The sequence below is a fragment of the Vidua macroura genome, chromosome 3 (assembly GCF_024509145.1).
Source record: "Vidua macroura isolate BioBank_ID:100142 chromosome 3, ASM2450914v1, whole genome shotgun sequence".
NCBI classification, from domain to species: Eukaryota; Metazoa; Chordata; class Aves; order Passeriformes; family Viduidae; genus Vidua; species Vidua macroura.
The window spans coordinates 42,527,182-42,548,878 of NC_071573.1; the positions used below are offsets into that span (position 1 = coordinate 42,527,182).

Here is a 21,697-nt window from a genome sequence, read left to right on the forward strand (position 1 = left end):
ATGCTGCAAGAACACATGTGTCTGCAGATATGGATAAAACAAAGAAATTGCAAAATGAAACTAAATATGAACTGCAGTAAAACAGATTTCCCTAGTTTGTATTGTGAAATGGAAAGAAACAAATAAAGGAACTAACAGATACTGCAGTGAATAGGTCAAATAATTAATATGGTCTTATTTTATAATTAGAAAATCCAAGTTACACTAGTTAAAAACATGTATTTCTAAAATGGTGTCCAGTAGTGAATATGAAAATTATATATTTGGATACCTTTTGCAATCTCCAGAAGAAAGTACTTCATGCTGAAACACCCAGACCCATTTTCCTGTAATTTCAGTGTGTTGTCTTCAGTGAAAACACTGGCATGTGTCACAGTGCACACAACACCAGCTGCTCCCACCTTTTAAACGCATCTCCACACAACCCCATACAAGTGAACTGAGCTTTTGCCCTGCAATTTCCCCATTTTAAAATAATGATTATACCCTTTAGCTTACTAAGAGCAATTAAGCCCGTCTGGATGAGCAAAACGACCACATTCTGCAGTCTCAACCTCAGTGAGAATTCCCTGTCAAAACATATTTCTTTGCCCATTAACTAGCAGGTTTTAGCCGTGTCTTCCAACAGCCCTCAAGTAAGGTCCCAGGGTAATGTGCCTAACATTTCTTACTTCTTCAAACTCAAAGCATGCTTTAGGTATTGACAAAGGCTCTTTCTATTTAAAAAGTTCACCACATACCAAAGATAAACAAGGCAAAACAAAGAACACTCCTGACAAAACAACAACACTCAACAAGAAAAATAAGCTTAGAACCAATGCTCATCCCAGTGTTACATTTGACTTGCTCTTTTCCTCCTGCACACAGAAGGGCAAGTACTTGGCAAGTATTCTTTGTTTAATATGTCCTCTCACGTTCCTGGAAGCTTGCTTCAATATATTGAATAATTTTTTATCTTTTAGTGAGCTGCAAGCAACCAAATACAATTCATTACAGCACAGATTGTCTTAAGAGATGCTAGCCCTGCCTGTGTTACTCCAGTGCCGAATGCAATTCATGTAGCCAACAAATAATTATTCAAAACCACATTATAGCAGGACTTTACTGACAAGCACAATGTTGCTAGAATAAATACAGAGTATCTTGCAGCTCAGCAGTGAGGAGTTTGTCATTTACCGTCCATTGATATTGAACTTTCTACATAATCACTAATCTCAAGCACATGTGCATGAGTAACAGCTTTATTTCTCACACAGATAGCTCTAAATTTAGAGAACTTTTTTTCCCCTCTGCAACTATTCATGAAATCAAATGCACATTTCCAGAAAAATCTCTTTCAGATTAACTATACCAAGACTTTGGAATTTAAAACTAATATGTTGAACTAGCATCCACAAAGTATGTAAACCTGTTACCTAATAAACAATACTTCTTCCACAAGAAGTACTGATTTAGAAAAAGCCAATGCAAGTTGCAACCATGGAAATTCTGGCAAGACAAAGGAAAAAGAGTTTACATCAAGGGTGGTGAAATGCAGGAAGCCTAGCAAGGCTGCAAAATCTCCATCTTTGAAGATATACAAAACTCAGAGAGATAGGGTCCTGAGCGACCTGATCTCACTTGGAAATTGTAGCCTCACTTTGAGCAGAAGTTTATACAAGGTAATCTCCTATGTTTAATTGTATGACAATCTGGTGGATGTTCATAGGCACACAGGAGTTATATCCGCACCAAATGTCTTACTATGTGCATGATGCTTTTTCATCTTACAGAAGGAGAGCAGGCCTGGATTCAGACATAAAATCTTGGTACCTGAGGTATGATAGACTGCACAGCTTGAAAAAGAAACCACCCATCAGTTAAGCTCACTGTTAATCTGAATAAACTCTCACTGTTAAATAACTGCATTTATATGTCCTGTACTTGGTTTAGCTGAGATGGAGTTAACTTTCCATAGTTAACTCAGCCCCCACAGTGCTGTGCTTTGCATTGGTGGCTGGAAAGGTGTTGACAACACACCAGTGTGTGCTGGCACAGCATCAGCACCCTCTCTCCAACATTCTGCCCTCCCACATCAGCAGTAGGCTTGGGGTAGGCCAAATCCTGGGAAGGGACATACTCAGGACATCTGACTCCCATTGACCAAAGGGATATTCCATACTATAGGATGTTTGGGATGTCTGCTGATATAAAAGATAACAAAAGGAGGAGGAAGCAGGGCGTTCATTATTTACAGTGTTTGAACTCCAGAGCAACTACTAGATGTGCTGAAGCCCTGCTTCCTGGGAAGTGTCTGGGCATCACCTGATGATGAGAAGTGAAGAATAAAACCTTTGTTTGCATGCGTGCAACATTTTGCTTTTGCGTTATCTGCCATATCTCAACCCATGGGTTGTTTTTCATCTTATTTTCTCTCCCCAGGCCAGCTGAGAAGAGGGAGTGATAGAGTGGCTCAGTGAGCACTTGGTGTGCAGCCAAGGTCAACACACCAGAGTCCCAACAGCAGAACTCCAGCTATGGGAATGAGAGCAGAAGCACCTGACCACTGGTGACAACAAAGTCAACCAACAAAAAAAAAAAAAAAAAAAAAAAAAAAAAAAAAAAAAAAAAAAAAAAGTTTCATTCATTGCATCTTTTAAAAATTAACAGAGAGGAAAGAAATTATTTAAAAAATTTCATTCCAGTCATGAACTCATTTTGAATAATGAATATAATGAATGCCCTTTTTCTCTCAAGTGATTGTGCTATTCATGGTGCTAGTAAGCAAACAACTCAGAGAAAATTCCTCCTAAACCCATACTATTTAACTCACTTTTAAATAATTTCCCAGCAAGGTAAGTGCAACCCAAATATAACAGCAGCAATGAGAGAAAAAAATAATCTGAATATTCTTTCATAAGCAAATCCAAAACTAAGAAAACTCAAATCAGTTTCTCAGACAGACTGCTTAAGATCTTTTATTCCTCAATCTCAGAAACACAGGTATATTATTAAAACAAGTTAACCTTAATACAAGAAACTATTTCCAATAACCTAATTTAAAATTTTAAACACATGTCAAAAGATAAGAATATGTCCTCTATAAAATGTTCCGCTGACTTAAAAAAAAATCTGTATAAATTAGCACACATGAGCAGCAATTTCTCATGAATGTTAATACAACCAAACTAAATCCAATAAGCATGATTGGAGATAAAAAAATGCTAGCAACACAGTTATTGCTTATCTGGAAGGAAAGTACATTAGGATAAACAGGAATTTTATTTTCTCTTGGTGACACAGCAACAGTACCACTTTCAAAGTCCCATCACCAATGTCCAGTACAGTTTCAGTACTTCAATTGCTTTTTTAAATAAAGATGAGGTTATTTCCAAAATACTGCCAAGACTAGCTACTTATCCATTTAAAGGATGGATAACACCTACTGTTAACTGTGAGTGTCCTAAAATTATTCACACTACATCCTTTTCCCCACTGCCTCAAGTCCTCTGTCTGAGTCTAGCACTCCTCATCACACTGGACTTTATTGTAATTACAAGTTCAGGGAAGCAAGAAGCATCTCTAATATTTATTGGAATGGTATCTAGTACGCACTTTCAGGCTGTGAGAAATATGTTTGAATTACTGCATAACCCAACTGGGGAAAAAATTCCACCAGTTAACAAGAAACAGTGTAAGCTGATGATAGGAATTAACAGTTGATGGACACACATGCTTTCTGTAGGTGGGTCTTCACCGTAAGAGAACACTAAGTGCAAGACATTCAAAAAACTACAAACTCCTCTGAGGAAGTACATCAATATTAGAACTCTAAATCCAGGTAATTAGCTGGCACAATGATGAAGAAAACAACTGACAGCCAGTTCAGCAGAACATACAGGAAGATACAACACTCTACATCTAAATGGAAATTTAAATACCTCTTTATTGCTCCTGGAAGATCTAAACTGAATGGAATTCGATAGGAGGATGCTAAAGTGTCATCCAAAGCCTTGCTTATTTCCTGCAGCTCTCTCAAAGAAATGCAGCCAAGTAAAGCAGCCAGTTCACAGTCCTGTGACTGAATAAGCCTATCTTGTTCTTCAATTTCTCTTCTCAGCCGTTGATCTTTTCCTTCTAAGGTGGCCAGTCTTGTTCGGAGATCTTCAATTTCTTTCTGCATAGAACAGAAACCAAAGTTTACTATGAACCCTATGAAAGAAACCCATTTGCCCCTAAGAAAAAACAGTACAAGTGTCAGAAGTAGCACAAATTAAATTTGTCCAATTTAGCAAACATTTAATGAGACATCCTCTTGCTGACACAAAAATTCTTATGTCAGTTGTATTCAGAAACTCTAGTGCTTCCAGCATTCTGAAAGTCACCACATCCACTTCAACACCACACTTCACATTCCTCTTCCAACACCTCTGTCAGTCCTCTTTCACTTTTAAAATACATGGGTATTTCCAAAGTTTACAAGCTAAAAACTTGTACCAAAAAAGCAAATGTCTGATCACCCATGGCAACAGAATGTTGTTCTACAGACTGGTAGCTAAACATGAAGTACAGGATGCAAGCAGAGAATCATTTACTATCTAACCAGCCCTCCTGATAATTAACATTTCATTTTAACTAAAAGCACCAAATCCTTCCCTTGACTTAAAATGCACAGAACTTCAACCTCAATTGCACTCATTTTTCTACAAGTTCAAATTGTGTGCATTATGATATTGATGTTTGTTGCAAGAGCAAAGTTGCAAGAGCAATTTATAGAATCATAGAATTGTAGAATCATTAATGCTGGAAAAGAGCTCTGAGATCATTGTGTCCAACCTTTCACCGAACAGCACCCTGTCAACTAAACCACAGCACTAAGTGCTATGTCAAGTCATTTCTTGACTATTTCCAGAGATAGTGACTCTACCACTTCCCTGGCCAGCCTGCTCCAAAGCCTGACCACCTTTTCAGTGAAGAAATTCCTCCCATGTCCAATCTTACTCTCCCCTGGTATAGCTTGAGGCCGTTTCCTCTTTTCCTGTCACTTGTTACTTGGGAGAAGAGACCAACCTGGCTACAATCTCCTTTCAGGTAGAGGGTGATAAGGTCCCCCCTGAGATTCCTTTTGTCCAGGCTAAACACTCCCAGCTCCCTCAGCTGCTCCTCATCAGACTTGTGCTCCAGACCCTTCACCAGCTTCATTGCCCTTTTCTGGACATGCTCAAGCACCTCTATGTCCTTCCTGAAATGAGGAGGCCAAAAGTTAAAAAAAAAAAGCTTCATGAATTTGTACATCATCTTTACACAGGTTTTTCCTTGAAAACCCACCAGATAGCTTGCATCCAAGGAAGCAGCACTTGTTGAAGGAAACTGGGTTGCTGAGTTAAAAGTTGTCATCAAACTAGCTGAACACCATACTGGAGAATATGATTCTATTCCTATGTTTCTTACTGTCTCTGTGAAACTTTGCAAGCCATTTAAACTATTATGTCCACACATGGCCACAGATTGTACATTCATAATTTTCTATACAACCTGCAAGAAATCTCTGACATGCTATCTATAGGCTCTCAACAGAAATCAAAGCTTAATTTCAAACTCTGATCACATTCAGTCCAAGTAAAAATAAAAATGAAAAAGAAAAAAAACAAATCTTTAATAAGTAAATAACTAGGAATTACAAAACTGATGTTAGAAACAACCATATGGCTTTTTATGGCAATTCACTTCTCCATTCAGCATCTGAGCAAATGGCAGTAACACCCAAAATGGTGTTGCAGAGATAAAATTAAATGGGTTTGAATGGTAAGATTGCCATGTTGATTAATACTATAAAAGAAGCTTACTCACAAATTAATAAATTTCTATTCAAAAGAAGGTCTGAGTGGCACACAGTAAGAGGGTTCTGGGGTCAAATACTGAGTAATGAAGATAAAATAGTATTCTGAATATCTGAACCAGGAAAAGGCATACTTCAATATTACAGACTCTTATGAAACATATGTACTGTAACAGACTTTGGCATTTCTTTGCGTTTTAGAGTTTCACTTGATAACTTTAACATTATTTTAATGTTTTCAATGCAATTTACATGAAGTTTAAATGTTATTTACATGTCACAAATTTCATTAACAAATATACTTTCAGGTTTGCTGCACTGTAACCAGCTTTTCAAGTATCACTTAGAACAAAAAATGGTCCTTGCATATTCCAAGGTTGACTAGCTCCAAAATTTCAACTTATAATAGTCCTGCACACTAGGTTCCTCAATTATTTTCCTCCTTCTTTGGTTTTAGACATAGCAAGAGGAGAATGGTGTGGCCCATGTTTCAACCCACAGGCATTTGTCTAGGACAGAAAGGTCAGCAGACCAAAAACATCAGTTTTGTTCCTTTTAGTCTCAAATTAGGCTTTTAGTGTGCACAAAGGACAATTCTGTCTCTGTGTTACTGGCTTGGGAATACTGCCAAAATCTTAATAGGCCCTATTAATACAGAGACCTCCATACTCTGTGAAAACATAGTAATTGCAATCACTGCAATAAGCAACCTCCATGGGAACAGAAAGCAAGATGAATGGAATCTGGTTTTACAATCACACTTTTAGTACTGAAATGTACAATATAAATAGATACTAGAAGCACACAATCTGCATTCACAGAAAGAAAGCTGCTCTGCTCAGGAATAGTTCACAGGCATTCCTGGGAGCATGGACAATTTAATCAGCAAACTGGAATTCTCCTGCATTCTTTTCCAGAAATGCAAAACAGCCTTTGGCGTGCTCTTAGTCAGCCTCCAGGGACAGACAAAAAGGGCCTAAAGTCTCAGCATGGGGCAGCAGATGATATTCATCTCACTACACATAAGCTGGAGTTCTACTTTGCAGATTTGAGTTTAAACTGGTATTTCCAACACAACAGCTAATCATTACTGACTGTACACCTCCAGCCTCACTTATGGACTGATGGTCTCCATGAAGTAGAGATTGCAATAGAAATACCAATACATAAATTATAGATACTAGATACTGCCACAGGTTTTCAAATCCCTGAAGACAAACACAGAACCAACAGAAGAGAGAGCAGAAGAAAAAGTAAAGAAAAGTGGGGCTGAGAAAAATTTAAAAAGAAAAAAAAATTACTTCTGATCATGCAAGATTTTGGGCAGGAGCAATCTTTAGGGGTTCCTGGGTGCAAACAATCACCACAGATCAGCCTTCCCCAGAACCTTGAATTCCTGGTAATTTTGATAAAATGCTAATAAATAGCAAACCTGTATAATGGTGTGGTTAATTTTTCCCTAATATAACTACAGAAGAATAAAGATTCAGTTTGAGCAAGTGTAAAAATTAGCTGTTGTGGAGTCTTAAGTACAGCAGTTTTCAGTTCAATATCTTGAGGTGGTTCTTGGATGTCTAGATTAAAAAAAATTTCTGCATACTGATAATGCTGAACTACATTATGTCTCCTCTTACTTGTTGATGAAATGAACCTAAAAAATACAAAGGTGATGAATTGGATAAAAAAAGACATTTCTTCACCTAAATACAATTTTGCAACGACCACATAAAATGTTTTTCTCTATTTCTTTGCAGGTTTTTTATATATATAAATTTATGTGTACACACACACAGAGATTACTATACTATTGGATCCACCAAAGGAATGAAAATATCACAAAAAAATATTTTAAGATGAGACCACAGGAAAAAAAAAATAAAAATTAGCTCTCCAAGGTGCCATATCACTGAGTGTGATCACCAAGGTTTAAAGGACACATAACTAGACAGTACATTGAGATTTTTGAAGGATGATAAAAAAAAAAAAAGCTAAATTTTGCTTAAAAGGCTTGCAGACTTAAAATTGGACTAATGCCATCCTGAAACATTCCATTTGCCAACTACCACGTTGTGACATCACGTGTCATTGTAAAGCTATTGTTAGCAAATGCTAACTGCTCCGTGATGATTCCTTCATCCTTATGAGAAGCATCAATCATCTTTCAGGAGTAAAAGCAGCTAAATTATGTATTTATAGTAAATTCTAACCAGAAACGAATGAAAACTTTTCATCTTCAAATAAAAACTTCGGAAGATCAGTGTAATATTAAAACATCAAATTATAACAAAGAGCATGCTAAAAAAGATAATTATGAAAGTTTAAGCATGCACACAAGCCACCAAACCTTCTAGCTCTGCGTTTCTGTAATGAGATTAACACAATTCCTGTGGCTGCCATCTCCAATCATCACTTAGATTATCGACTGGACTCCAGCCAAGGCTCTAATTACTACACAGAAGCAAAGTCACTATTACAATAAATTTATTTAATTCTGTGTGACAGCTTACAAGGCTTTCCCCACACAGCACTGGTTCCTATACAACTTTGCAGTCCTGTTACCTGTAATTGTTTCTTTTCTTGAAAAAGCTGGTTTCGTTTTGTGGCCGAAAACTGCGTCCTCTCCTGGGAAGTTGATCTCAAAAGTCTGTGCTCTTTTTCATGACAAAGACCATTTTTTTCATGTCCAATCCTTTGAAAAAAAAAACATGACAAAAACTAAAAATTAGTGGTTTTCATGAGTTTCAGTGTCTCAAGGATTAAACTGATCAGAATGCTACATGTTACCTTTAGAGTCATAACACTCCACCACCAGAATTACATTTAAAACAGATACAGTTAGAGAACAAGAGATTTTTTTTCCCTTGGCATATCGTCCTTTATTATCTCAAACATTTGCACTGTTTTTACAACATGATGAAGAAAGAAAATGGAAAGCTTGTATAGCTTCAGGCTTCCCCCAGCTTTATCATATTTAAGAAATTTATCCATCACTGCCTTGAAAGAGACAAAACTAAGGCATGTAGTTTCTATCAATACAGAGAAAAATGTCTTAAGACAGAAGTTTAGAAACTTGCCAAAGCCATTTTTGCAGCTTCTGTCAGCTTTTGGAGACTACATTAGAGATCATCTGGAGTGTTTGCTCCACAATGCCAAATTTTACTTCTCTCTTGCACAGCGAGTTCTTTCAAAATCACAATCAGTGGGCTTCCTCCCAGTCATCTGTACAACCCTCAGTTGTAAAGCTTTGCATGACTGGACTCCAAGGTAATCAGCACATTTTGTTAAGTATCAATTCCATAATCTGCCTCTCAAAATGCACCTGCAAACAATGCAAACCCATTTTGATTTCCACGTTCCCTCGTAAGGGCACATGCACTTGCAAAGGCCAATTGTGTTTCTGTGTCCATCTTTAGAGACAAGTGCACACATCTCCACATAAGGAGTACAGATCCATTTCAGTATCTTCTTTAAAAAATACTGTGTCTCAAACAAAGTGTTTTGAGGCATGATTTCCCACTGTAATCTTGCAAAGCAAATCCACCCATACCACATATATAACATGCATCACAAGTCTGGTTTAAGCATGATTAATCATGCAATTATGATCTCCATGCACAGGTGTTTAACAAGTGTGTAGAACAAGAGGTTTTCATCTATTCTGCATGACCATCAAAAGACACACATGCTTTACTCCCTCTCTGTCGGCTGCAGAATGTACTGAAAAAGCAAAACAAAGCTTCAGCACTAATAAAGGTATCATTAAGCAAGATAGACATAATGACAGTGTAAATGCATTTCTGTATTAACAGCATGCACCAAAGAGACATCCCCATTATGAGGTGCTAGGCCATCACTGTGCCTTACAGACATTACAGGTTCCTGTGGCTCCAACCCACCACACTTCTCCGGCAGCTCTGAAGCTACCTTCTTCAAGCTGGAGCTGCATCATTCCTAGAGATCTATGTAATAAATGTGACCAAGTGGCTGGTCAAAATTGAGAAAAAAATTAGAAAAAAAATCCATTAAAACATGGTTTATTTTCAGAACCTTCTCAGAAATTCCATGTGTATCTGTCTCCTTGGTACTGCTGGAAGACAAACAAGATCTCTGATCTCACCAAACCTGACTGATTGCACAACCACAGCATTTGCTGTTCCTAAGCTAAACATAACCAAATCTGGTTCCCACCACATGCCCCCAATATTCTGTGTCAACATCAAATTAAAAACTCATCTCATAATGTAATCAACTAAAACAAAACTGAGGCATGAATTTCGGCTTCATGTCTTAAATAAGCTGCCATACACATTTTTCTTGCAAAAAGATGAGATTGCCTTGACTACAGTAAAATTGCAATGATCTAGTCATCTGATCATCTTCTGATCATCTTTTTAATTTTCCAGGCCAAAAAAAAAAAAGTCTTCTTGGGTATATTGGTTTTGTTCCAATTCAAAATGAAAACTGAAGCTTACAAATTTTCCTTGAGGAAGAAGTTTTCCACTGTAGTATCTAAAAATATTGCTGGAATAGAAAGGACTTAAACTCCTGTACAGCAGGCAAAGGACACTCCTGCTGTACCAATGAGTCAGACCACAGACAAAGAATCAAGCAAGCAAATAAAACAATGTCACAACAAAAGTAGTTGAACTTAAGCTCAAAGAAAGGAGTGTGCACAAGACAGAAAAGGGAAGAGGATATTCATCTGACCCTGAAGAATAGCACTGCTCAGACTTGTACAAAGAGAAGAGTTACAGATGTAATCATCCAAAGAATAGGAACATTTTCATAAATACGTTATAACATCTATTTTATAAAGAAAAGCATTATATATACATTATACAGGATAAAAATAAGCAAACTGTATCTGAGGGATGCTTTAGTGACTCAATTTCCATGACAGAGAAGACAACACTAATGTCAAAATCATTATTACAAATTAATGCATAGACCAAACACATCTTAATGAAAAAAATAGAGAATGGTGTATCCTAATCTTTAAGGAATGGCAAAACAGACTCTTAGAGCCTCAGAAGGTAGAAGGAAACAGGTCTGAAGGAATGCAGCTTCTTATAAACCTCCCTTATTACTAGATGTTATAGAGACTAAAAATACCTTCAAATTTTCCAATTTCACAAAGAAAATCATATTATCTGTACTGATTGTATCTAATTTTCATATCTGTCAAAAATTACACGCAAAGGTATTGACTATCACACTGCAGCCTTTGTATTAACAAGCTGCCAGAAAACAAAAGGTTTCTCTTCTTTCATTTGTGTGATTGCATTTGAGAATAGCTTTCAATTCCTATGAAATATCCTCTTCTAACAACAGTAACTAGGAGCACAGATTAAGACAGACCAAGAAATAAAGACTTTTTTTTTTCCCCTAAGCTATCCCTCTTGGGCCATCCGATACATCTCAAATTCCTCCCGTCTTTGAAGTTATCCCTTCAAGATGAGGTTTAGAATTTATTTTTATGACTTTGTACAGTGCTGATCTCAATATTGCTATCTAAGAAGTGGCACACAAAAGGAAGCTCCCAAAGATCTATTCATATCAAAAAATAATCTGGTTTTTACTTTATATTTAAATATCCTTTCATTGCCTGAAAGGGAGCATCAGAATTAACTCCACAGGGAAGCGTCGCTCAAGCTGCGTTGCTGTTGTATGCTCAAGCTGCCGTGTCAAGGATTCAATCCCACTCCCACTCAACATCAATGAGAAACATTCAATTTAATTTGCCAGTTCATCACGATCAATGTTTCTGAAGGGAATTCTGAAAGAATTGTAGAAAGAAAAAAAAATGGGGGGGCACGTCATAGCACGATATCCCCAACCGGGTAATAATTAGCATTGACTCCATGATTCCAGAAGGCTGATCAATCTCTATATTATACTATACTTATTAAGAAACCTATCGCCCTTACAGACAGTCCGATACAGTTTTACCTAATTTGTCCTTAAATCCAAACACCATCACCATTGGCCAATCAAGAAATCACCTTTTGGTAAACAAATCTCCATAACACATTCCACATGTTCACAACAACAGGTGCAGCAAGTGAAGATAAGAATTGTTTATCATTCTTTTCTCTGATCTTCTCACAGCCTTCCCCAGGACAATGCCTGGGAAAGTTGTGCCTGCAGCTCTCTGTGGCCAGTGAGCTGCTGCCACAGGGGCAGGGTGAGATTTTCATAAACAAGCTCCATATGGACATGTTAGACAGTCATTAAAACTCTTTATTATAATAATAAGTGTATTCTGCATTTTGAGGAAAGTAGAAGCATCATTTTACACAATAATGAATCAACAAACTTACCAATGATCAGCAGCCCAGTGCAATCTTGCCTGAACTTGAGTCATGAACCTGTCCAAAAAACTGCTAACAGAGGGATGCCTTGAAGGAAGCTGAAATTTTAAAGAATTTCTCTCCTTCTCCAGTTCTTCCAGTTTCCATCTAAATTTATCAGCTAGAAATTAAATTTTTAAAAAAGTTAAACAGTGATGAAAGGGTCATGTTTTACTTGGGGGCGGGGGGGGTACAGTCTATCAAAAAGTAAAATCCAACTCTCTTCTTCTTTTCATAAAATGTATCAGTCTGTTCTGCTCAAGGACAAATCAACAAGACTACAATGTAAAACATCAGATAGCCAAGATGCCAAGCTACTTTTTTCTATGACAAGGACAAAACTGTAGGCTTCCCAGCACTTCCTTAATTTCGTAGGGCTCCAAAGAATTGGCTCAAAGTTATCATTCATGCTCTTCCTAGAGTAACAGCTGAGAATCAAATTCTAGGAAAAATGCTACTTTTCACTGCTTCAGTTTGTCTTAAAACTTAGACAGCAGTTACATATTTAAATTTTGACCTTATTAAAAATTTGCATTGTTATTAGGTCAAGAACTGAAGAATCGCATATGATATAGCAGTGTACTTCAGCAGAAAATGCACGTGCAATTACAGCAATTAAACAATTATCACATTCCAGGCTCTCCTGAATTATGCTCAGTTTATCATCCAAAAAAAAAATTGAAACTTTAAATAAAAATAACAGTAGTCCCCAAGACACTGTTTTGATTGTACCATAACCCTACACATTTCTTAGAGTGACCACCTCTCTATCTAAGTTACTTATTTGTTTTCTGTCCTTGTGCAGAAAACAAAGGAACATCATTCTAACTACTAATTCTTAATGGACTATATGTATCTTCTATTGCGCCACTATACCAACAAAATTACATACATGACAGATAACAAGCCTGCCATTCAAGACAGAACACCTTTGATGATACATTAGTCAAATTAGAGAGTTTTGAGCTAACCCACAAATGGAAAACCTTTACAGTTCAGTACTCTGCTTGTGACCTCACTGCATACAATTTTGTGTGATTAGCAATCCTTTTAACATTTTCAATACGTTACTATCAGAATAGCACCCATCTGTGCATGCTTTTTATTGCTTATTTTCTTTCTTTATCCTCTGAGGGGATTTAACACAAAAAGTTGCTTACGTTTGCTGGTTTAGAGAAATTATGCATTTTTACAATAATCTGTCATTAGTATTGATCTCCATTCTGCTTCTGTGCCAACAGGGTAGAATGAAGACAGAGACTTTACTAATAAGACTAGATCTTTTCCCTGTCTCAGCACTGTTCTCCAGGGTGAACTCACTTTTGTGTTGCCATCGGCATGCAAAATGTCCAAAGGCCCTTTTTGAAATGAACACCCTACCCTTCATGTACCCATCTGCATACTATCCCTGCAAAGTAGTGGAGGTGAACCACACGTGTGATGCATTTCTCCTCAGCTAAGCAGATTCACCCTATCCCTACCACCACATTGAAACTGAAATTTGAGCTGAGACTCCCAACCCCATATTTTGACCAGAAAAACATATCAGCACTTGCATGCTAATATGCCACTTGGCATTTCAAACTCAGCCATCAAAAATACCACTGTTACAAACAGAATAGTGAGGGCTGAAAGGGTTGGCTAGTGACCAATGACCACTGAACGCCAAACCACATGGAAACACTTCCTTTTACTCACACCATTCACCACTGGGCTTCCTGGGAGTTGTGGCAACCTTCTATAGCCATTTAACAACATCATCGTTGCTCTTTGACATTATTATGCTTAACTGTGTGTGTCCAGTTGTTTCATCGTTCTAATCCTACCCCTCCTGGCCCTAGAAACATGCTATTTTGGAAGGAAAACAGATGAGGGAACCAACATGCCGATTCCTTCTCTCTCTCTCTCATTAAGTCTTGGCTGCATCCTGCTTCATATATTCCAATCTACACAGTATTCAATTAGTTTCTACTAACAGACGTTTCTAAATAATTTGTTCCACTGGCATCTTATAAGTAATATGGCTGCTCATATCCACTTACCTCTCTCTACTAAATGATTTTTTACCCTTTAATTTTTTCAGCATCACACTTAAGGGTTATGACTTAAGAGACTTCAGCACCAGTGAGCTGAACACTGCAGCACTCAGCTTTTAGAATACTCACCTGGAAAGGAAACCCATGCCATTTGACCTGGCTGATATCTTTAGTGCATGGAGACACCCAAGAGCCTCAGTGCCAGCTGCAGAGCAGGGAACCATGCAAATAAGGCTCAATCCAGCTTTTAGTGCTGAAGAAATCTGGATCAAGCACAAGTAATGGAAATTATCATAAGTCTAGCCAACAGGATGTGAAAGAGGGAAATAAGCAGGGTTCCTTAGACTAGCAGAGGTAAAGACTGAGGTAACTTCCAGTACTACTACAGGCCAGCAAGCTGCAAAGAAAGCAGTAATAGAATGTTCTCTTAGAACTTGAGTCCTCAGTTGTGGGTATTCTCAGCTCAGTCAGAGAGAAAGAGAAAGGTTTTCTAACCAGGTGAGAGCCTGGGAAACAGTTAGGAAAGAATGTAAATAATTCTCTAATCTATCTTGTTATTCACATTGTTTATGGATATGCTCTGCCACTGTGCGTCATTCACTGCACACCAATGGTGTGACATGTTTTTACTCTAAGACCAATGAAATTAGTCTTCTCGAAGTTCTCTATATATAGAGCAGTACATTTGAAATAAATCAGAGCTCATTTTCTTAGCCTTCTGATCTGGAGTTCTCTGTTCCCGTCCTGCTCAACAGCGCCACTCAGTAACAAACAAATTTGCTGCTGAGTTGCAGCAAATGATATGTGAAAAAAACATTGGATATAGTGAAGCACTAAACCTAACTGCCAGGGTTAGACAGAAAATCTCCTCCAGTGTTGGTTTTCGGGTCAGACAAACATCTCTCAGGAGTACCTCTGGCAGAGTTTAAGGGTTGAGGCCAGAAAAACCAAATGCATTCCCCTGTTTGAACAAGGGAAAGTGCTGGATTCTGCACCTGGGATGGGGCAACCCTGGATGTATGGACAGACGAAGAAATGAGATGCTGGAAAGCAGCGCCATGGAAAGGGACCTGGGGACCCTGCCTGGGCAAGCTGAACATGAGCCAGCAGTGCCCTGGCAGCCAGGAGGGCCAACCCTGGCCTGCGGAGCCATCAGGCACAGCATCACCAGCCAGGAAAGGGAGGGGATTGTCCTGCTCTGCAATGGGGTGGCACTGGGGGCAGTTTTGGGTGCCACAATATAAGAAAGACATTGAACTGGTTTGGGTGCCACAATATAAGAAAGACATTGAACTGTTAGGGAGTGTCCAAGCAGGGCAGTGAAGATGGTGAAGGGTCTTGAGGGGAAGGAATTTGAGAAGCAGCTGAGGTCACTTGGTCTGTTCAGCCTGGAGAAGACTGAGGGGAGTCCTCACTGTAGTTACAGCTTTCTCATGAGGGGAAGAGGAGGGGCAGGTATCGATCTCTTCTCTGTGGTGACCAATGACAGACACAGAAGGCCTTCGCTATTGCTAAGTCATCAGACTCACAGACACAACTTTCTTTTACTTTCATTTTAGTGTTTTAACAAGTTATTCCAACAGAGAAAAGAATCCAAGAACTTACTGATAGACTGAAACACCAAAAGAAACCACATGCCCTCAGGTATCTCCATTACAAAGAAACGCTTAATACTTTCTCTCCCTTCAAAATAAGTTTCTCTCACTTCACTCCTCTCACTTTCTCACTTTAAAATAAGTTACTTAATGGACAGCTTACATGCCAAAAGCAATCCCCCCACTTTGATGAAGTTCTTAAATGAACAAACTTTCAGGTAATCAATACACATTGTTTTACAGAAGCATTTAAAATGAGGCCTAATTCTCTTTATCAGCCTTTTATTTCACTACATTCTGGTGCCAGCTTGCTGCCTTGAAGAGCCCTCCAGATACCCTAAACAAAGCTCCTACTTCACACCAAAGAGTAAAAGTTAACTCTTAAATTACCCTCCACTGCAAGCCATTACTGTGCAATCCACTACCACCTGTGTACCTCAGACATCCCACTCACTTTAAAGCCAACCCATAGTACAGGCCTGGAAGATGCTGACTAACTGCTATTCTCAATTAAACGAGCAGCAGTCTGAAAACAGTAGTGTTTCCAAAGATCATGCTTTGTAATAGCTTTGAGTAAAGGAAGCAATTTCTGTAACTTCTAATTGACCATGTGAGAACATCTGGCAACCTCTCTACTTTTTAAGTACTCTAACATTGGTTTTATTCCTCCAAAGAAAAGGTTCACTTTATCAGAACTATTTATCATCATTTAAAAAACATTTAAGAAAATCATCTCAGTAAGGACAGAACCTAATTTGCTATGTACTGCATATATTTCTGTTCATTTATGTCTGCACTAATAAGTGGAAAGATAATCAATCATGCTATTCTACAAACTGCTGGATATTCAGAGAGTGTTTCTTCAGCTAGTTCAACTAGGGAAGGTAATTTGCATCCCCCCCAAAATCTGAAGGCCTTAAAACAGGATTTATGTAGGATTGATAACCATAACTCACACACTGCAGCTCTAAAATATTTTTTCTTGCCTGCTAGATACTTCCAGAAACACATAATCTCCTCACCATTCACTTTCTTAAAAACTCTAATGGTCCAAGATGACTAAGTCTTGTATGCTCAGCACCAAAGATAGTTACATATTTTGTAAGAACCAAAGAAGTCCCAGGTTCAGAACCAAAGACCCCTCTTGCAGCCTGTATCCAAAACCACACGCGGTAACAGGACTTTAGAGAGGAGACTAAGAACCAGGGTACAAAGTGCCCCCTTTCTGCTCCTGAATCTCTAATGTCTGTCAGCTAAAAGACTTCCCTTCTATCCACCAGAAACTTCTCTCATCTCAGGCTTTCTATGCTTTTGGTGTCCAAAATACATTATAACAGAGAACACAAAAATTGAAATATGAATTATTTAAACACATACCCCATTTGGTAACTTGAGGAGTCTAATGTGGAGCTTGAATATGTGGCTGAAACACTTCTGGAGAGCAGACTAGTAAGCAAGGTGTCTACAGCCCAGTTACTAGCACTGGCCTCCTGCAAAATAACTTGCAGGAGAAAATGCAGATCAATTAATATCCAAATATGACCCATAAGGACATGTACTGTGATAAAAACTGAAGGCGTTACAAGCACCTGGAATACCTATCTGCTCTTAAGGATAAAATAATTAACTATTTAATAGTTCCAAACTCTCGGGGTCTGGATGTTGAGGTGACCCCGAGAGTGTAAAAGTCTATATTTCCGAGTCCACACAGCCAAAGAATAAGTCTGAATGCGTAGGGTCGGCTTCTCAAGGTTGTTTATTTTCTCTTATCTGTAACATTCTTTCTCTGACCTGCTGAGCTCTGTTTAGCAAGTTGGCCATGGCATTCTGTTCTGCCCTCTGGGGCACTGTTTACATTTTATACTAAAAACTATGTTTACTATGTTTACAATAATGTGCCAATATCTATCATTTATGTTAGACAGTGTGTCTCTTACCTTAAACCAATAGAAAAGTGTCACCATCACACCAAGACATGGAGGACAAGAAGAAGAAGAAGGTCAGGACACACCCAAATCTCTCTATCTTGTCCCCTTGAATACCATTCTTAAAAGCCCCAAAATTCTACTTTTTCAACCTGTGTTATTTCAATTACCACACTACTCAAACTCCTGTGGCTTGTAATTCCTCATACAAAGTTGGCAGTTTTTTCCACAGGCTAAAATCAAAGCCACAGGTGTTTTTGACTTCATGCCAAGGTCTCCGAGCCCCCTGCCAGGGTCTCGAGACAGCCAAGGAAGTCAGAGGGATGTCCTGGGTTCCCACACCAAACATATACACAGTAGAAAGTAAAGACTCTTGATATGCGTAAAATGCAGCTTCAAATTACTCTTAGATAGTCAAACAGCTAGCCCTTACCATGTGCTGTCTGGTCATCAGCAGAGAACAAACTTTTTCTACCTTCCATTCATCCCTGCATGTGGAAAACAGCAAAATAAAGCCACTGCAAAGTCAAACTGCACATCTGGGCAAGGCTGACTCCAAGAAGTCATGAGGCTGGGGACAGATACCACTGAAGCCACAGGAGAAACAGCCTACCCCGCTGACTGTGTGGATTAAAAGGAGAGCATCTGCAGAGCAAAACAGTTCAGTACTGAGGGCCCCAATATCTGCATTTCAGAAGGTCCTACTTCAAACTAGGTTTAGTGTAATGCCATGGATCCAAGAACAGATAGTTGAACCCCTCTGGTAGCTCTACAGCACTTCTTCAGACTTGGTCTTACCTGAAAGAAATCTAACCCATTGTACTACAAGACTGCTCTACAGTGCAAAGCAAAGCATAATAGATGGGACAATTGGGAGATTCCTTCCAAAGGCTCACACACCTAATCTGAACTAAAATTATATTTGGGCCGGGGTCCATTAAAAACATCCAGCAGTCAGTGGAAAAAGCAGTTCCTGGGAAGGCCAGTAAGCAGAGGCTAAAGCTTTCCAGACAAGGCTATAACCCTCTGGGTGCCACAGCCAAACATTCATGTTCAGCTCATAAAAAGGTAGAGCAAAATGCAAATCTAATTATGGGCAAGTGTATTACCCACCACTTAACATTTTCCATTCCAGTCAAAAAGGCAACTTTGTGCAGTTTCACAATCCAGCTCTGCTCCTGAAGTATCAAGACCACCTTGAGGAACAGTGGAACAAACCAAATTCCTGGCTGCTGAACACCCTTTGGAGTCAAAAGCTACTGCCACAAAATTCACCCTAAAGCAGGACAGCCAAAATCTGCAGGAGCTACAACTCCATAATTTCTTGGTTTGTGTGTATTCCTCAGCTGTTTCTCATTTTTAGTACAGCTGACAAACCCTTCTAATTCCTGCTGAGATGCTCTATTGATGGTTAATTACCTCCAATGATGGTGCTGTTTACACTTAAAAGACTAGCAACCAGAAGACTACAAGAGAGTAAGTCTCCTGCATTCCCTGACAGACTCAAGGTACCAGCATAACCAAAATATCCAGCAATGACCTGATGTAGCATTTGATGCCACAAGCTCCCCCTGCTGCAGTCAGCATCAGCTGCCTATCCTCAGATTCCTTCTCTTTTCCTAGCAATGAGACATCACTATATATAAATCAGGTGGGGGAGGAAAGGGAAGGAAAGGAAACCTGGTATTCAAAATAGTCTCTTCAAGAGAAGCAATGGAGAACACTGTCTACAAGATTTCTTAAGAGGGAGGACAGCTCAAGCATGCTCTCTGCTTCCCTGCAAGCTCTGCATTTTCCACCCATCAGTTTACACCAAATACAACCCAGGAAACTGCTGCCTCCTTAAAATATATAACATTTCAGAATTTAGTGTACTGAACACCTGTTGGGGAAGATGAAATAGCAAGGCCCTATAAATATGATGGCCTGGCAAAAGAATCAGAGAATACAGATATCGAGATGAAAACAAGGTTTGAAATACCAAACCTTAATCACTGAGCATCTCGAAAACAATAATGCAGCCAAGTTGAAAGCAATCCCCCCTTCTGATAGATCCTAAGGTCAAATGGAATGTCCTGTCTCACCCCCCAATGTATGGTTCATCCCATACCTGTAACCCTCCCCTGAAGTATCAGGTATCTGTAACCCCATTGGCCCAAGTCCTGTCCCAGCCCACCTTGAAGCCCCATGATAAGGTGTGGCCGAGGGACCGGACGCTCTCTCTTGGACCCTCCTGCTGGGACGCTGTCATGGTTGGACACCACCTGGCACACTCTCTCTCCCTCTCTCTCTCTCCCCCCGCTCTCCCTGGGCCTGCCACGAGTTGCGGCTAGCAACTCCAAGCAGGGCCCTTCATCCTTTACAATAAACCATATGCTCTAAAGACCGGGCTTCAGAGATCCTTCGTCACCACCCATCCAAACCGTCCTGGAGCCCAGCAATCCCTGCAGATTGGCGCCCAACGAGGAAGACCGACCCCCACAGACCAGCAACCCCACGTGTCTGAAGACCTCTTCAGCTTTTCTACCTGTGGGAGACTTCTCCATGGACGGTAACTAAATAACCAGTTGTAGCCTCCTAATCGGTGTCGTGAGCACGGCGTATCGTTGCTGGGCAGCGTGAAAGCCGGAGATCTATAACTTTGCCGAGGCAATCCTCGAGCACGGGGATTCGTTACAAGGTAGCGAGTACCTGCAGCTCTCGGAGGAATTCGCCTGGCAATCCTCGAGCATAGGCGGCTGCTGCTGTGCGGCAGCTACCTAGAGCTCTCTGAGGAACCTCGCCGTGGCACCCCGCCACGTGCACCGAGCACAGGCGAGCACTGCTCTGCACTGCCCACACTGAAGCTCTGAGTGGAGTCTGGAGGCCCCGAGCACGGAAAGACGTTCCTGAGCGACGCCTGAAACCGGAGCTCTGAGGGGGACCTCAAGCAGAGTCCTGAGCGCCGACTGGAGTGCCTGGCCAGCCCCCCACGTCGGAGTTCTGACTGAGGACCCTGCCCCTGCGATATCGAGGTGAGCTACACTGGTGTAAAAATGGGACAATCCCACTCTGCCCCTGATTGGGATCTCTATAAGGAACTTAAGCATTCTTTACGCTGCAGTAACAGTACTTTACCTAAGCAAGAGCTAAAAAACCTTTTAGAATGGACTCTAGTTAACTTCCCGAATGCGGACCATTCAGCTGTCTTTACCAGAGACTTTTGGGACTCAGTTGGAAATAGACTCTTTAATGATATTTCACGCCGGAATCTGACTGGCGTTCATCTTCTCCCGGCGTGCAGAGCATTGGTTGAGCTGTTTGCTGCACAGCAGAAGCCCGCGGCAGCCGCTCAGCCGGACCATGCTGTCCCTGAAAATCCCCTCCATGTGGCCGCGAGTCCGCAGCGGGGCACACCCCCCGCCCCCCCCCCCGGCGCCACGCGGCTGCGGCGTCCGCGGCCCCTCCCCCCGCCCTCGTGATCGCAGCGTCCGTTGCCCCAGCCCCCCCACCGGACCCTGCGGCCCCTCCCGCCGCTCCCTCCATCCCCGCATCCCCCACTCCTCACCCCTGCAGTTCCGGTTGCCGCGGTTCGCCCCCCCCGCTCCAGGTCGGGCCCCTCCCCCGCCTCCGCCCCAGCGAGCCCGCCTACAACCCCCGCTGCTGGCGCTGCACCAGCCCCGGCCCCCCCTCCCCCCGCGGCCCCGGCTGTACCCCCCCTCCCCCCCGCGAGTCCCGCCACTCCCCCAGCCATGTGCTGTGCGTCTGTGGCTGCCGCCATCGCCGGCCTCCTGCAGAGTCACGCGGCCACGTTTCTGCAAGCAGCGCATGTTCCCCTTGCTGCCGTGGCGCTGGCGCTGCCTGACATCCCGCAGGCATCCGCCGCTTCTTTGCCGCCGGTGCCTTTTGCCGATTCCGCATCTACTGTGCTGACCACGACAGCGTCCTTTGTGCCGCGGGACGGAGCGGTCCAGCCCACCAAGCCGCCCCGTGC

At 40.8% G+C, this 21,697-nt stretch overlaps 1 protein-coding gene across 2 annotated transcripts in view; it reads right to left on the reverse strand.

Moving 5' to 3' along the window:
- Positions 1 to 21,697, reverse strand: part of DISC1 (DISC1 scaffold protein) — a 211,521-nt gene that overhangs the window by 129,175 nt on the left and 60,649 nt on the right. For both annotated transcript variants that reach the window (XR_008436078.1, XM_053972179.1), the window contains exons 4-6: positions 12,139 to 12,289; positions 8,378 to 8,507; positions 3,921 to 4,156 (exon numbers count right to left, since the gene is read on the reverse strand). Coding sequence is in view for 1 of the 2 variants with exons in the window: in XM_053972179.1 (XP_053828154.1) it covers positions 3,921 to 4,156; positions 8,378 to 8,507; positions 12,139 to 12,289 (517 nt within the window). In the remaining variant the exon portion in view is untranslated. The remainder of the gene's footprint in view (positions 1 to 3,920; positions 4,157 to 8,377; positions 8,508 to 12,138; positions 12,290 to 21,697) is intronic.